We start from the raw sequence: 17,830 nt of genomic DNA, 5'->3' as shown, positions 1-17,830 counted from the left end.
TGACAGAAATGGTAGCAGAAGGTGAATGTTGAACTTTTCCACCACACATATCCAGATGATGGTGTGTAATATTTTGTGAAATGACGCTACCGGTGTGATCAAGGCATAAGGATGCCTGTGTAGTTCTGTCTCTGTTTAGCCCAGAGCTTAACCTGGGCTAAACAGTCGGTATTGTGAAAAACTGAGTTTAAATGTATTTGGCAAAGGTGTATGTAAACTTTCGACTTCAACTGTATTTCAAACTTTCAAATCGCACATTACAATAAGCAGGTGTAATAAGCTAATTCAAAGCAATAACACATTGATTAACAAAACCCTAGATAATTTAACAAAATGCTATTGTTGTTACTTACTTGACACTGTGGTCTGCTGCCCTGTGCACAGTTGCTGCTGCTTGGCAAGCAAGGAAGCTCAAGTGGTTGAATTTGACAGTAGCACGTCAAGGTCCCTGAAAACACAATAAGCCTTCTAAACATGTCAAACATGTGAAACATGTGCAATTTGGCAGTACACAGCCATATGGAATATGTCCTAATAAAAAATGAGTGTTTCAAAGGAGATATCAAGTATCACATTTCTACTTGAATACAGGAGACCATTATATCCTGTGGGTAACCACTTGAGAATTTCTTAACCCTCCCATCCACTGTTCAGATCACCTTTCCAATGGAAAAAAAAAACGTATCCTTCTGGCAGCCTTCTCTTGGTTTTAAATCGTGCCGTATTAGATCCCTTGGCGACGGCATGGCACATTCTTGGCAAAACTGTGGGAGGAAGGTCACCCTGTTGCTTTCTTAGACAACTGTCAATCTCTACAGTACATCTTCAGATTGAGATCTCATTTGAGCTTAATGTTCTGAGCTGTGTGTTCTTAGCATAATAATGGTACTCCACTGTGTTTACCTGTAATATCTATTGTCAAGACACATGATACATTTTCAACAGCACAATATTAGTGTCTGCTTTACAACCCACTGGGTACAGACGTCAATTCAACATCTATTCCATGTTGGTTCAACGTCATTTCATTGAAATGACGTGGAAACAACGTTGATTCAACCAGTGTGCGCCAAGTGGAAAAACAACTGGCCCCGTCTCAAAGTAACACTCTTTGGTAGAAGATTTAACACCTACAAAAATAAAACAAACACGCAATGTGCAATGTGACTTTACTCGCAAAGGGAAAACCTTTCAATCTCGAGGGAGCAGAAACGCAATGAGATTAAACACTCAATGACTTAAGAAGGGTTCGTATTGGGAGGTTGTCTCATCCTCCTTCATGTGATGAGCTGGTATGACCACAGCTGTTGGCCCTGTTGTGTGGAACAATAATCTCTTGGAACCCTCCACCTTACTTTACTTCAAGCTCATTGGCATTACCCATTTTATTTCTATTATAACAATTTAGGACTTGCAAGGCTACTGCAACCGTATGCCAATGACATTTCAAGATGTCACGGCTAAATGAGGATATTCCGTTGTGCCAGTGAACGTTTAAAAAGAAAAGAGTAAGAACCAGAGATTGACCTAACCTTGAGTCGAGTATGTTCTGTGCACTATACTTGAAACAAAGCTTGAGTGTTAAAAATGCTTGACAAAAAAACCTTTCACACCTCATTTGAGATTTTGTAGAGATGTCATCATAGATTGAGTCAATGTTTTTACTGCACACCACAAAGCACATGTTTACATATCTTGTAAAAACATATAAAATAAGATGTATATATATACTCTATATGCTACAATATTTAATGTCAACACCAATTAAATAAATCATTCAAAACAATGACAGCCGTGGTTATATGTGAGATGAATCATGGGATATTTCACGAAGCAGTCACACGTCAACTAGCAGTCTAGAGGTTACTGCCAAACAAAGCCAAAATACATGGCCAATGAGATCAAGTAGTAATCTCCTGAGGGCACTCGTCCCTCTATATAAGAAGCGACACCACTCCTATCGGGACAGACAGGGACCCAGCTAAGGTAAGTCATGCTCCAGCACAGATGCTACCTCAGTTTAGTCTTGCTTCGCTCATAGATAACAAAGCACATTTAAATGAAACGTTCCGATTATTTATTTGATTATAATCTTAATATCTTAATTATTAGAGTCTCTCTATATTGCATTATCTGATTTAATATTATACATTTTAAAATGTAGAGGAAGCTGTAAAATACTAAAGAAATGTTTTGTCTTTTTAGGTATTCTGTTCAACGGCTGCCAGAGACCTACCTGCACTGTTGGTGTCTAACAAGGTAAAAACATTTTACTTTGCAAGCATTACATGTAGTTGTAAAATGTTACATTTTTGTGTTATCACATATACAGTACCAAGAATGTTAATTATTAGTTACTAATTTGGCTAAGGTCCTGTCATTACAATTTAATCATTGTTTGTGTACCTTCAGTTACCTTCAGTTTGTGTATCTGCAGTTCAAAACAAATCACATTTTATTGGTCATATACACGTGTTTAGCAGATGTTATTGCGGGTGTAGCGAAATGCTTGTGCTTCTAGTTCCGACAGTGCAGCAATATCTAACAAGTAATATCTAACAATCTCACAACATATACCCAATATATACAAATTTAAGTAAAGGAATGGAATTAAGAATACATAAATATTTGGACGAGCAATGTCAGAGCGGCATAGACTAAGATACAGTAGAATAGTTTAGAATACAGTATATACATATGAGATGAGTAATGCAAGATATGTAAACATTATTAAAGTGACTAGTGTTCCATTTAATAAAGTGGCAAATGATTTCAAGTCCGTGCATATAGGCAGCAGCCTCTCTGTGCTAGTGATTATGGCTATTTAACAGTCTGATGGCCTTGACCTTGAAATAGTTACCATAGTAGTAATGAAGTGACAACATACCTTAAAGGTTAACTTAGTGTATAGTGTTGTATGCTGTCCATGTGTCCAACCACCACTCAAGTACCGTTCAATGATTCCCTTTAGTCAGAGTGAAGTCAATACTTTACAGTGGGGTTATCTTCTCTTTTTAAGACGTTAATAATGAGGTAAATTCCAACTCTCTAAAGGCATCATCTGTAACATCTTGTTCAATGATGATTTCAACTAATGTACCCACCACAGGAGGCTGCTGAAGGGAGGACGGCTCATAATAATGACCGGAACGGAGCGAATGGAATGGCATCAAACACATGGAAACCAGCTTTTTGATGTATTTGATACCATTCCACAATTCCTCTCCAGTCATTACCACAAGCCCATCCTCCCAAATTAAGGTGCCACCAACCCAGTGATTCTCTGTGAATAGCCTATAACTTATGCCGCATGAGCTTAGTACAACTGACGTAACCTATCATAAGTCAAAATCTAAAGTCGTATTTCTCCATTGTTTATATTTTGTAGGTATCTGAGTCTTTGTTAACAACAATGCATTACATTCTAACAGTAAAGAGCCACCATGGGGGACTCAGAGATGCAGTGCTTTGGTGCGGCGGCCATCTACCTCCGCAAGCCGGAAAGGGAGAGGATCACGGCCCAGGCCGCTCCCTTTGATGCCAAATCAGCTTTCTTTGTGGTTGAGCCCAAAGAGATGTACCTCAAAGGGGTTCTCCAGAGTAGAGAGGGTGGCAAAGCCACTGTCAAAACACTGTGTAACAAAGTAAGTGATATAATGTATCTCCATCTCAGCACTCTAATAAAAATGGATTAGCACATATAAGGTAAGTAACATTTTAGATTAATAATTCGTCTCTTTTATGTGTATTTTTTTGGCACAGACCATCACTGTAAAAGAGGATGATATCCACCCCATGAACCCTCCAAAGTACGATAAAATTGAGGACATGGCCATGATGACCCACCTCAATGAGGCCACGGTGTTGTATAACCTCAAAGAGCGTTACGCAGCATGGATGATCTACGTGAGCTTAAATGAAAGATAATCTAGCGGCCAAGACATGAATCAATGGAGAGTTGAAATGTTATTAACAAACATTATTCCCCTCTATTACAGACCTACTCTGGGCTGTTCTGCGTCACTGTGAACCCCTACAAGTGGCTCCCAGTGTACGACCAGTCGGTTGTGAATGCTTACAGAGGCAAAAAGAGAATTGAGGCCCCACCCCACATCTTCTCTATCTCTGATAATGCCTATCAGCACATGCTCACTGGTATGCTCACTTACTGGTGCAATTTAAATGAACTGAAACAGAGAAGGCCTCTTTATTGTCTCATCAACATAGGCTAATCTTTGATATTTTTCTCTCTTGCAGATCGTGAAAACCAGTCAATCCTCATTACGTAAGCACCTGTGTCTGTGCAGCCTAATGAACGTATCAACTTCATTGAGTCTTTAGTCTTCAGTCATTTTGAACAGAAAACAACTGTGTAAAGTGTTTATTTTGAGTGTTTCCTCCCCGTAGCGGAGAATCCGGTGCAGGAAAGACTGTGAACACCAAACGTGTCATCCAGTACTTTGCGACAATCGCAGTGGCTGGAGGCAAGAAGGAACAAGCAGCAGCTGCTGCTTCTGGGAAAATAAAGGTGAGACACATTATTGTATATACTGTGCAAATACAGTATGGCAAGATTAAAGTATGTTGATTTTAGGCAGAGGCATCATGCTATTGTTATTTTTTTGTGTGGGTACTGATGACCAAATTTGCTATATTTAAATGTCATATTCAGAAAATAAATAATATTGTTTAGGTCTATATTTGTTTCAGTACAAATGCAGAAAACTGAAAAGTAGTGCGCTTCCTTATTCATTAAAAATGTATATTTTAAGGGTATTTTGACACTTTATTTAGTGTTGGTATCTGAAACGAAAGTGGCATACAGGCAGGTGGGAGATGTAGTGGGAAGGGTGGATGCAGGGATTAAACCCCTGGCTCCAGTGGGGAGCTTTGTACACTTGATACGGCTCTCCACAACGCCCATCAGTTTCAAAGGCCATGGCCCAATCCAAAATGGATCACGAAACCCTACGCATTTTGACAGGAGCAATCCATATGGTAATCGCGTCATTTTGCGCTCTCATAGGCCAGGTTTCACCATGTCGCTTATAGCATCTCAGATCTACACAATTGCGTTCTAGGGTCTAGGGCACAGGAGGTTGGTGGCACCTTAAATAAAGTCTAGTTATTTGTTACAGTTGACTGTGTAAAACCTAGCAGTACTACTTATTTCTCTAAGAGTGAGGTGGATTTAGAGCATTTAGCAAAGAAAAAACGTATTTGTCTCTATGAAATGAAACCATCAAGTGAAAGATTTTTATTTATTATTTTATTGTATTTTACCCCCCTTTTTCTCCCCAATTTCGTGATATCCAATTGCGACACAATTACGATCTTGTCTCATCGCCGAGGCGAAGGTCGAGTCATGCGTCCTCCGAAACATGATCCGCCAAACCGCGCTTCTTAACACCCGCCTGCTTAACCCGGAAGCCAGCTGTACCAATGTGTCGGAGGAAACACCTTCAACTGACGACCAAAGTCATCCTGCAGGTGCCAGGCCCGCCACAAGGAGTCGCTAGAGCGTGATGAGCCAAGTAAAGCCCCTCTGGCCAAAACCCTCCCCTAACCCGGACGAAGCTGGGCCAATTGTGGGCTGCCCTACGGGAGTCCCGGGCATGGCCGGTTGTGACACAGCCTGGGATCGAACCCGAGTCTGTAGTGACGCCATGGCATGGGGTTTTTCAATGACAGACATGACCACTGCGCCACCCAGGAGGCCCAAGTGATGGATTTGACACAAATGCATATCATTGAACAACCCCATGCCATGATTAGATAGAAAAAAAACACACCAATCTCTTTAATCATTTCTTTAAACAATAAAAGCGAATTTTCCCAATGTTTCTGAAAATGTATATATTGTATAGCATTTTGGAATGAAACTCTTCATTTATAAAGTTTGCTGTATCATGTCATCTCTAGGGCTCGCTGGAGGATCAAATCATTGCAGCTAACCCTCTGCTGGAGGCTTATGGTAATGCCAAGACTGTGAGGAATGACAACTCCTCCCGTTTTGTAAGTAATGTTAAAATGCCGCTTCACATTACTTGCTGCCTGTTAAAAACTTGAAGAACTACTTACAATGTCTCGACTGTTCAGGGTAAATTCATCAGAATCCATTTTGGAACTACCGGAAAGCTGGCTTCAGCCGATATTGAAACTTGTAAGTATCTTAATTTTTTTAATACTTTTTATTTACATCTAAAAAATGTATGTTATACAACACACTGTTAACCATGCTATACTTGAACTACAGATCTGCTGGAGAAGTCTAGAGTGACATTCCAGCTGTCCGCTGAGAGAAGCTACCACATCTTCTATCAGCTCATGACTGGACACCAGCCACAATTGCTGGGTGAGAGACAAATACAGAAATATGACATGGGATTCATAAGGCCAATAGGGCTACATAAAAGCCTGTTAAACTCTGAGAAGTTGTTCTGGTCCCTGTACTGGGTCTGGTGAGTTTGGGGGTTACTCCCAAATAGGGTACACCCTGATGGTCATTGCAAAGCAATACATTTCCTTCTCCATCCACATTACCTTGTATGCATCCTCCACATGCACCCTTGACAGTGGTGTAAAGTACTTAAGTAAAAAATACTTTAAAGTACTACTTAAGTAGTTATTTGGGGTATCTGTACTTTACTTTACTGTTTATATTTTTGACAACTTTTACTTTTACTTCACGACATTCCCAAAGACGATTATGTACATTTTACTCCATACATTTTTCATGACACCCAAAAGTACTCGTTACATTTTTTATGCTTAGCAGGACAGGAAAATTGTGCAATTCGCGCACTAATAAAGAGAACATCCCTGGTAATCTCTATTGCCACTGATCTGGCGGACAAACGGACTCACAAAACACAAATTCGTTGCTTGTAAAATATGTCTGAGTGTTGGAGTGTGCCCCTGGCTATCCATAAAGTACACATATTTTCTTAAGATAAGGAATTTGAGATGATTTTTGATACTTAAGTATATTTAAAGCCAAATACTTTTAGACTTTTACTCAACTAGTATTTTACTGGGTGACTTTCACTTTTACTTCATTTTCTATTATTTTACTCAAGTATGACAAGTGGGTACTTGTTCCACCACTGCCCGTTGATCTAGTTCACTCATTTATAATAGGAAAAGTGATTGGGAAAATAAGTTTGAAGTTTCCTCACCTGTCTGTGTCTCTTTTCTTTTAAGTATCACTTCAAAGGCCTGATTTCCTGGGTCATTGTAAGATGTCAGGCTTGAAAATCTGTTCAGCCATTTTGGCACTGTGACTCACTACCCAAACCAAACAGTGGCCAAGATACGTCATATGATTTCTTGCTCCCATCTAGTGGACGAACTGGGAATCAGACAGGGGGTATATTTACACACTGGATAGATAGACACTTCAGCTTTCTCCTCATAAATTATGTATATGGCAAGATCGTTATAAGGAGTGGACCAAGGCGCAGCGTACGTAGAGTTCCACATATTTTAATGAATAAAGTGAAACTTAAACAAATACAAAACAATAAAGAATAAACTAACCGTGACGACAATTCAGTGCTAACAGGCAACTAAACATAAACAATATCCCATAAACCACAGGTGGGAAAAATGCTACTTAATTATGATCCCCAATTAGAGACAAAGGTAACCAGCTACCTCTAATTGGGAATCATACAAATCACCAACATAGAATATCAAACCTAGAACCCCACATAGAAAATATAAACTAGAACAAAAACACTTAGTCACACCCTGACCTACTCTACCATAGAAAATACAGGTTTTATATTTGTAAGTCAATTTGTAAGTCGCTCTGGATAAGAGCGTCTCCTAAATGACTTAAATGTAATGTATATGGTCAGGACGTGACAGTATATCATTCCTCTAAGACGAAAAAGGATTCCTGTGAGACGAAAGATTACTTTGCCCCGCGTTTTTAAAATGTCTGTGTTCCTATGGAAATTTGAGCATGTTTCAAGTGACAACATTAGGTAAAAGATCTGACTTTTTAATCCAAATTAAATATAAAAAATATCCTTTTGGAACAGTAATTGGTGACATATTTTATGTCAAACCTATATTTAAAAAAATGTTTAGTCCCCAACATTGGACAAAATATATATTGGGCTCTGTAATAGTCACATTGTTTCTGACACCTTTATCAGAATCCCACAGTTCTTAAGACTTATGGTTTTGTAACCAAAATGTACTGTATGAGGGTAGTATTCAATAGTATGTGTCATTTAGAAAATGCCACCAAAGAGTGTCCAGAGTTGAACAGGTTAATAACGTCACTGTTAAACATGTGTTTATATTCCAGATGCTCTTCTGATCACCACCAACCCCTACGACTATCCCATGCTCAGTCAGGGTGAAATCACCGTCAAGAGTATCTGTGATGTGGACGAGTTCATTGCCACTGACGCAAGTCAAAATGACATATGTTATTTCATGCCATAATTGATTATTCTTAGCATAATGAATCAGATTTTGATAGTATTTTGATTGATGTTGCACAGAATCGTGTCTTTCTTTCTGGAAGTGTACTCGAAAGAAGTGATGTGTAGTGTTCTTCCAGGATAAGAGGGAAATCAACGTGCTTTTCAAGGAAGTAAATTTTGTGTAAACATAGCCCACCTCTACTTTAAATCACAGGAGGCCATTGACATTTTGGGCTTCACTGCTGATGAGAAGATTGGCATCTTCAAGCTGACTGGTTCTGTGATGCATCATGGGGCAATGAAGTTCAAGCAGAAGCAGCGTGAGGAGCAGGCCGAGCCTGATGGCACAGAAGGTAAAATCAGGAATCTCTGGCGTTGTCAAACTGGTGTACATTACATGCATGAAATCAAATCAATATTTACTCAACCTGGTGATTGAAATATCTGATCTTTGTAAAAAAAAAAAGAGTATCATTTTCCCTTCCATCTTAGTGGCTGATAAAATCTCCTACCTCATGGGCCTGAACTCCGCTGACTTGCTCAAAGCTCTGTGCTACCCCAGAGTGAAGGTCGGGAATGAGATGGTGACCAAGGGGCAGACTGTACCACAGGTTGGCAACTCGGTTATGGCCCTTTGTAAATCAGTCTATGAGAAAATGTTCTTGTGGATGGTCGTCCGTATCAATGAGATGTTAGACACAAAGCAGGCCAGACAATTCTTCATTGGTGTGCTGGACATCGCTGGATTTGAGATCTTTGATGTGAGTGGTAATCAAATCGCTTTTCCTTCCAATTTACACTAACTAGCTGACTTAATGCACTACCCTAAATATTTTCTTTTCTTCAGTACAACAGCTTGGAGCAGCTTTGCATCAACTTCACCAATGAGAAACTGCAACAGTTTTTCAACCACCACATGTTCGTACTGGAACAAGAGGAGTACAAGAAAGAGGGAATTGAATGGGCGTTCATTGACTTTGGGATGGACTTGGCTGCCTGCATTGAGCTTATTGAGAAGGTACGCATAATAACAATTTCTTAAATCAATATTTTACTGTAAAAAAGCCTGGTCTCTATTAAAATTATTCTGTTCTCAACAGCCAATGGGCATCTTCTCCATCCTTGAAGAGGAGTGCATGTTCCCCAAAGCTTCTGACACTACCTTCAAGACCAAGCTGAATGAACAGCATCTTGGCAAAACTGCCGCCTTCCAAAAGCCAAAGCCTACCAAAGGAAAGGAGGCAGGGAAGGAAGCCCACTTTGCCCTTGTGCACTATGCTGGTATTGTAGAATACAGTATCACAGGCTGGCTGGACAAGAACAAGGACCCCCTGAACGACTCTGTTGTGCAACTCTACCAGAAGTCTACAGTCAAACTGCTGGCTTATCTCTATGTAACTCCAGCAGCCGATGGTAGTGTTCACTGTTCACACAGATTTTTTGAAAATATTTACATAAAGCCTAGTTATGGCATTAGCACATTCAGTAAATACTGAATACTGAATACTGCATCCCTGTAATGCTGGAATGTATCTTTTGAATATACAAATAGAGGCTGCAAGCAAGAAGGGTGGCGCCAAGAAGAAGGGTGGCTCCTTCCAGACAGTGTCTGCTCTGTTCAGGGTGTGTGTTAATCAAAAATTGAGAGGATATTCCTTTATGATGGGAGAGGGGAAATGTTATAATTGTATTCATGTCATAATATGTTTAAGATGCGCGTGGATCTGAAATAGCTTTTGTTCAAAATGTTTGAGATTCAACCATTGAGTTTGGAGTTTGCAAGGGAAATGTTTATTGTTGGTTTAAATATGTTTCAACTTTCAGGAAAACTTGGGCAAGCTGATGACCAACTTGAGGAGCACTCATCCGCACTTTGTGCGATGTTTGATTCCCAATGAATCAAAGACACCAGGTAAGTGCTAAACATCTGGAAATTGTTTTTAACCCTGTGAAGAAGAACCTTGTTTTAAGTTTTATGAAAATAAATGAGTAAAACATTACATTTGTCTACAAGGTCTGATGGAAAACTTCCTGGTCATCCACCAGCTGAGGTGTAATGGTGTACTGGAAGGTATACGAATCTGCAGAAAGGGCTTCCCCAGCAGAATCCAATATGGTGACTTCAAGCAGAGGTAATTACACAGTACTCTTGAAAAGTCAGTTGCAGATATTGTGGCATCCAACACCGCTGTGTGGATACTGCGTGGTATTGATCGATGAAGTTGAACTATCTCTTCTTTCAGATACAAAGTATTGAATGCCAAAGTCATCCCTGAGGGACAGTTCATGGACAACAAGAAGGCTTCAGAGAAGCTCTTGGGGTCCATTGATGTGGACCACACTCAGTACAAGTTTGGGCACACCAAGGTAAAACATTGTTCCTCTTACTAATCTCTGGTTGACAGACTACATAACATAAATGGTATTGTAATGTTAACGTCTGTCAAAAGACTGTGGCATCCAACTACTAACGAGCAACGGTACTTCCGGTACTTTAGTTTTCCATCACTGGTTATTTGGACGTGTCAGGATTGGGTGAAGGTGGTGCTTAAAGTGGGGGCAGAGATTTGAAGCAATAATATGAAGCAATGATTTCAAGTGGAACGTTTTCTTAATGGGGGGGGGGCTTTGGCTGAGTTTCCATTTAGGGAGGTGGAGACTGTTTCTCTCATTAGTATCTTTTCTCATATACATCTTCCCCCAGAACCTAATCAAGCATGTGACGCAGTTACATAATATTTTAGTTCTGGGTTTCCGAGCTTACTCCTTTAAAAGGTGTTAAAATGCTCTTTGAACCTCTGAGTTTAGAATACTTTTCTAATAAACACTAAATTGCAGGTGTTCTTCAAAGCTGGTCTGTTGGGTACTCTGGAAGAGATGCGAGATGAGAAACTGGCTTCTCTGGTGACCATGACTCAGGCCCTGTGCAGAGGTTTCCTCATGAGGAGGGAGTATATGAAGATGATCGAGAGGAGGTAAAGGCTTTGCTGGAAAGAAGTGTCTATCCATCCTCATTGGTTTACACAGTTGTTGCGTTTATAATTGACTTGATCCAACTATTTTTTTATTTGTTTGGATTTTGACAGAGAGTCTACTTTCGCCATCCAATACAACATCCGCTCCTTCATGAACGTCAAAACCTGGCCATGGATGAAGCTGTACTTCAAGATCAAGCCTCTTCTAAAGAGTGCTGAAACTGAGAAGGAGATGGCCCAAATGAAGGAGACCTTTGAAAAAACAAAGGAGGATCTGACAAAGGCATTGTCCAAGAAGAAAGAGCTTGAAGAGAAGATGGTTGCTATACTGAATGAAAGAAATGCCTTGGCGTTACAAGTAGCATCTGTAAGTAGCATCTGTAACTGAAGGAGTGGATTCGTACAATGCGCATCAACCCTTGTTTATATTTGAGAGTATAATTGTGGAACAAATAATAAAATATCATATAATCACAACTCTAGGAAGGCGAGAGCCTCAATGATGCCGAGGAAAGGTGTGAGGGACTCATTAAGAGTAAGATCCAGCTTGAAGCCAAACTCAAAGAGACAACTGAAAGGCTGGAGGATGAGGAGGAGCTCAATGCTGAGGTGACTGCCAAGAAAAGGAAACTGGAGGACGAGTGCTCTGAGCTAAAGAAAGACATTGATGACTTGGAGCTCACCTTGGCCAAAGTAGAGAAGGAGAAACATGCCACCGAAAACAAGGTTATCTATTTTTCAATACAACCTTTGTGCATCTCTATAGATACAGGCAACCATGTTAATGAAGCTGTATTCTGTATTAATGTTAATTACATGATTCTACTTAGGTTAAAAACCTAGTGGAGGAGATGGCCTCCCAAGATGAAACCATTGCCAAGTTGACCAAGGAGAAGAAAGCCCTCCAAGAGGCGCATCAGCAAGTCCTTGATGATCTCCAGGCAGAGGAAGACAAAGTCAACACTCTGACCAAAGCCAAGACCAAGCTTGAACAGCAAGTGGATGATGTGAGCAAAAAACAAACTGAATTGAGGGAGTAAAAAGAGGTTATAACTAGTAGTACATTATCCGTATACACATGTAGATGGAACCACAGTACAATAATGCCTGCTCTCTGTTAAAACAGCTGGAAGGATCTCTGGAGCAAGAGAAGAAAGTCCGCATGGACCTTGAGAGAGCCAAAAGGAAGCTTGAAGGAGATCTGAAACTGTCCCAGGAATCCGTAATGGATCTGGAAAATGACAGGCAGCAGTCAGAGGAGAAGATTAAGAAGTAAGTTGCTGACCAATAATAAAGCAAGCTCGTATGTTTTACCAAAATTACTTCAACTTCATCTCCATTCCCTGTTCTTGTGTTCAACTGTACATAGGAAGGACTTTGAGTTAAGCCAGTTTCTTAACAAGGTTGAGGATGAACAGACACTTGGTCTTCAGCTCCAGAAGAAGATCAAGGAGCTCCAGGTTGATTCAAGATGTAGAACTTAACTAAAGTGATTCAAATCTATAAGAATGAATATTTTCAAGTTGGCTTTGCAAGGCCTGAATATATACGACCATGTATTTCAGGCTCGGGTTGAGGAGCTTGAGGAGGAGATTGAGGCTGAACGTGCTGCTCGGGCCAAGGTTGAGAAGCAGAGGTCTGATCTCTCCAGGGAACTTGAGGAGATCAGTGAGAGGCTTGAAGAAGCTGGAGGTGCAACATCTGTCCAGATTGAGATGAGCAAGAAGCGTGAGGCTGAGTTCCAGAAGCTGCGTCGTGATCTTGAAGAGTCCACCCTGCAGCATGAGGCCACGGCTGCTGCACTCCGTAGGAAGCAGGCCGACACTGTGGCAGAACTGGGAGAACAAATAGACAACCTCCAGCGTGTCAAGCAGAAGCTGGAGAAGGAGAAGAGTGAATTCAAAATGGAGATTGATGACCTCTCCAGCAACCTGGAGTCTGTTTCCAAATCAAAGGTAAAAACAACAGGTTTATATTGAAGTCAAAAAACAAGTCATGATCAAATAACTCTAAAACTGTACTTGTTTCAGGGAAACTATGAGAAAATGTGCCGCTCTCTTGAGGATCAAATGAGTGAGCTCAAATCCAAGAACGATGAACATGTGCGCCAATTGAATGACATAGGTGTGCTAAGGGCAAGACTGCTGACAGAGAATGGTTAGTGTGCAAAGAAACACTACTTACCCAAACAAACATCATCAATATATCTGCTAGAAACATATTTCCTACATTGTATCTTCAATCAGGTGAATACGGGCGTCAGCTGGAGGAAAAAGGTGCTCTGGTTTCCCAGTTGACCAGAGGCAAGCAAGCTTTCACACAGCAGGTTGAGGAACTCAAGAGGCACATCGAGGAAGAAGTGAAAGTAGGATACATCACTTAATAGGTTTGCAAAGAAATACATCAAATGTTTACAAATCGTTTTGAACAAATTCTAAAGAAAGGTTTCTTTCTCTACAAATCAACCGAAAGTCCAAGAATGCCTTGGCCCATTCTGTTCAATCAGCCCGCCATGACTGTGACCTGCTCAGGGAGCAGTATGAAGAGGAGCAGGAGGCCAAAGCTGAGCTGCAGCGTGGATTGTCCAAAGCCAACGGCGAGGTGGCTCAGTGGAGAACCAAATATGAGACTGATGCCATTCAGCGCACTGAGGAGCTTGAGGATGCCAAGTAATTAAAGACATGGAACATGTTCATAATGACCAAAATACATACAATGGCAAACATCAGAGAAAAACAAACATGTTTCTATACCTTTACAGGAAAAAGCTTGCACAGCGTCTGCAAGACGCACAAGAGACAATTGAGGCAACAAACTCCAAGTGTGCTTCTCTGGAGAAGACCAAGCAGAGACTCCTGGGTGAAGTGGAGGATCTCATGATTGATGTGGAGAGAGCTAATGCTTCAGCTGCCCAACTTGACAAGAAGCAGAGGAACTTTGACAAGGTACCATGAAAGACAAGATGGCAAGGAAAAATTAATGAAATCCACCTATTTAGTCACTAATTTATTCATGAACCTGTTAATGACACTTCCAGGTTCTGGCAGAGTGGAAGCAGAAGTATGAGGAGGGCCAGGCAGAGCTAGAGGGGTCTCTGAAAGAGGCCCGCTCTCTCAGCACCGAGCTGTTCAAGATGAAGAACTCCTATGAAGAATGTTTGGACCACCTGGAGACACTGAAGAGGGAGAACAAGAACCTGCAACGTATGTTCCAAACATTCTGAATCAAACTTAAAGTAACTGTCCAGTGAACATCCCATAAGCTGGCCAATCAGCGGTCAACTCACATTAATATGTTTAATGACCGGTATATGCCCACACCATTCTGTTATTGGGGTACGCCCACATCATTCTAACACAGATAAGCTGTCATTTAACATACTTAATTAAAACAAATTGAAAGGAAATCTATTTCACTCATGTTGTAATTAATTATAGGTCAAATTTCATAGAAATCTGGAAACACTTTAATGTCTACATGCAATAAAACAATTACATGCAGTTTAACATTTTCTTTAAATATTCCAATTAGAGTAAATAGTCTTTAAGCAATCTAATTGACCATCTTGTGTAATAACCACTATTTCCATGTTTCTCAAAGAGGAAATCGCTGACCTGACTGAACATATTGGTGAGTCTGGAAAGACCATCCATGAGCTGGAGAAGGGAAAGAAGACAGTGGAGCTTGAGAAGTCAGAATTTCAGACGGCCCTGGAGGAAGCAGAGGTAAAAGAAAATACAGATCAAATGCCCATTTTAAAAAGGGGAAGGGGAAGTAGGTACAATATATTATGTTGTCTATTACTCATCTATAACTTAATTGCGATTTTGATACATTTTAAGGCTACGCTGGAGCATGAGGAATCCAAGATTCTCCATGTTCAGCTAGAGCTAACCCAGGTTAAAAGTGAAGTTGACAGGAAGCTGGCAGAGAAGGATGAGGAGACAGAGCAGATCAAGAGGAACAGCCAGAGGATGATGGACTCCATGCAGAGCACTCTGGACACTGAGATCAGGAGCAGGAATGATGCCCTGAGAATCAAAAAGAAGATGGAGGGAGACCTCAATGAGATGGAGATTCAGTTGAGCCATGCCAACCGCCAGGCTGCTGAAAGCCAAAAACAGCTGAGGAACATCCAGGGAGCACTCAAGGTATGGATTTTAAACATCTACTTGACTCGGGAAGGCTGTGAAACAAATATGATATCATTGAGTTTTCTTCCTTTGACCTCAGGATGCCCAATTGCACCTTGATGATGCTGTCCGCGCCTCAGATGATATGAAGGAGCAAGTAGCCATAGTGGAGCGTAGGAATAACTTGATGCTGGCTGAGATTGAAGAACTGAGGGCTGCCCTGGAGCAGACAGAGAGAGGCCGCAAAGTGGCCGAACAGGAGCTGGTTGATGCCAGTGAGCGTGTTGGACTGCTGCATTCTCAGAATACCAGCCTTATAAACACCAAGAAGAAGCTGGAAGTTGACCTTACTCAGATCCAAGGTGAAATGGAAGACACTGTCCAGGAAGCAAGAAATGCAGACGAGAAGGCCAAGAAGGCTATTACTGATGTGAGTCCTTATAGCATATAATATAAATCTAAACTCTTACAGCAAAATGTACTTGCCGATAAGTAACATCTCTATCCATTTCTACATGAAATGCCATGGTGGCAGGCTGCCATGATGGCTGAGGAGCTGAAGAAGGAACAGGACACCAGCTCTCACCTGGAGAGGATGAAGAAGAACCTGGAGGTCACAGTGAAGGACCTGCAGCACCGTCTGGATGAGGCTGAGAATCTGGCCATGAAGGGCGGAAAGAAGCAACTCCAGAAACTGGAGGCTAGGGTAAACTCTAACCACATCATCTTAATGAAAACATTCACACTGACTACTAATGACTCCACCAATGACAAAGGAAATACACTGTAATAACTTGGTTATAATCAAATGATTTCATTCAAGGTCCGTGAATTGGAGAGTGAAGTTGATGCTGAACAGAGACGTTCAGCTGATGCTATTAAAGGTGTTCGCAAATATGAGAGGAGAGTCAAGGAGCTCAGCTACCAGGTACTTTCAACATCTGATGAGAAGTACTCTGTAAAGAGTCATCTTGACCCCGAAGCCATAATCGTCCTTTAATTTATACAGACTGAGGAGGATAAGAAGAATGCGAACAGGCTCCAGGATCTGGTGGACAAGCTGCAGCTGAAAGTGAAAGCCTACAAGAGACAGTCTGAGGAGGCTGTAAGTAAATTGAATTCGTATTATCGTAGAAATACCATAAAACGGCATAGTTTCAACTATGAATTCTAGATTTACTTTGGTAACATTTACTTCACTTTACCTATGGCCTGCGGATATAACGCTCCATAACTTAACTTGTAAGCAGGTTTGAGACTTTATAATGTCTTATAATAATAAGGCTTACAGTATATATGTTACATTTGACCAGTTGGTTTGTCTTACAGGAGGAGCAGTCAAACACTCACCTGTCCAGGTACAGGAAGGTGCAGCATGAGCTGGAGGAAGCTCAGGAGCGTGCCGACATCGCTGAGTCACAGGTCAGCAAGATGAGAGCCAAGAGCCGTGAAATTGGCGGCAAGGTACGATCAACCGTTTATTAATAGGTCATTTTGTTGCCATTCAACAAATATGGCTGAGATTAGAAATGAGATTAATGTGATTCATTTCTAATTATTGTTCCCTAAATGTTTATTTTAGTCCAAGGATACAATGGAGTGATCAGCTTTGGAGGAATGGAGGAAACGAGACATTCACAAGCAACCATACAATATGAATTTCTTGTGGAATGTTTACATACTGTAACTAGTAGGCCTACCCTATGTGTGAACAATGGCACATTGGGTGTGAACACTGCAGGCAGCAGTCAATAAAAATAGCTTGTTATCATCCCTCCTGTGTGTTTCTTTCTCAGTTACAAGTCATACGGTGCATTCGGAAAGTATTCAGATCCCTTGACTTTTTCCACATTTTGACAAAGTGAAAAATGTTTTTTAGACAGTTTTTTCAAATGTATTAAAAATAGAAAACAGAAATACCTTATTTACATAATATTCAGAACCTTTGCTATGAGACTCGAAATTAAGCACAGGTGCATCCTTTTTCCATTGATCATCCTTGAGATGTTTCTACAACTTGATTGGAGTCCACCTGTGGTAAATTCAATTGATTGGACATGATTTGGAAAGTCACAACCCTGTCTATATAAGGTCCCACAGTTGACAGTGCATGTCAGAGTAAAAACCAAGCCATGAGGTCGAAGGAATTGTCCATAGAGCTCCGAGACAGGATTGTGTCAAGGTCTGGGGAAGGGTACCAAAAAATGTCTACAGCACTGAAGGTTCCCAAAAACACAGTGGCCTCCATCCTTCGTAAATGGAAGAAGTTTGGAACCACCAA

The 17,830-nt window shown here is 40.8% G+C and overlaps 1 protein-coding gene across 1 annotated transcript; it reads left to right on the top strand.

Moving 5' to 3' along the window:
* Nucleotides 1-2,202: 2,202 nt before the first annotated feature.
* On the top strand, nucleotides 2,203-17,316 carry LOC115142998 (myosin heavy chain, fast skeletal muscle-like). The gene is made up of 38 exons (XM_065001758.1): nucleotides 2,203-2,259; nucleotides 3,432-3,644; nucleotides 3,763-3,906; nucleotides 3,999-4,155; nucleotides 4,258-4,285; nucleotides 4,408-4,528; nucleotides 5,923-6,015; nucleotides 6,100-6,163; nucleotides 6,257-6,355; nucleotides 8,321-8,424; nucleotides 8,656-8,794; nucleotides 8,934-9,202; nucleotides 9,289-9,459; nucleotides 9,542-9,854; nucleotides 9,994-10,064; nucleotides 10,266-10,353; nucleotides 10,456-10,573; nucleotides 10,685-10,808; nucleotides 11,280-11,416; nucleotides 11,528-11,783; nucleotides 11,900-12,142; nucleotides 12,247-12,423; nucleotides 12,543-12,688; nucleotides 12,786-12,876; nucleotides 12,982-13,371; nucleotides 13,447-13,573; nucleotides 13,663-13,781; nucleotides 13,889-14,085; nucleotides 14,178-14,361; nucleotides 14,454-14,619; nucleotides 15,017-15,141; nucleotides 15,259-15,567; nucleotides 15,650-15,979; nucleotides 16,085-16,255; nucleotides 16,373-16,477; nucleotides 16,559-16,654; nucleotides 16,879-17,013; nucleotides 17,132-17,316. The coding sequence occupies exons 2-38, from the start codon at nucleotides 3,444-3,446 to the stop codon at nucleotides 17,150-17,152; spliced, it is 5,829 nt and encodes a 1,942-aa protein (XP_064857830.1). The 5' UTR covers nucleotides 2,203-2,259; nucleotides 3,432-3,443; the 3' UTR covers nucleotides 17,153-17,316.
* The last annotated feature ends 514 nt before the right edge of the window (nucleotides 17,317-17,830 follow it).

Source organism: Oncorhynchus nerka, linkage group LG15 (genome assembly GCF_034236695.1).
Source record: "Oncorhynchus nerka isolate Pitt River linkage group LG15, Oner_Uvic_2.0, whole genome shotgun sequence".
Classification (NCBI taxonomy): Eukaryota; Metazoa; Chordata; class Actinopteri; order Salmoniformes; family Salmonidae; genus Oncorhynchus; species Oncorhynchus nerka.
The sequence above is the reverse complement of the archived record's forward strand: the minus strand, read 5'-3'. Positions and strand labels throughout refer to the sequence as shown.

Coding starts and splice junctions, on each gene's coding strand:
- LOC115142998 (XM_065001758.1), top strand. CDS start 3,444: ATGGGGGACTCAGAGATGCAGTGCTTTGGTGCGGCGGCCATCTACCTC. Junction 10,065..10,265: donor CAGTGTCTGCTCTGTTCAGG/GTGTGTGTTAAT, acceptor TTCAACTTTCAG/GAAAACTTGGGCAAGCTGAT. Junction 15,142..15,258: donor CGGCCCTGGAGGAAGCAGAG/GTAAAAGAAAAT, acceptor ATACATTTTAAG/GCTACGCTGGAGCATGAGGA.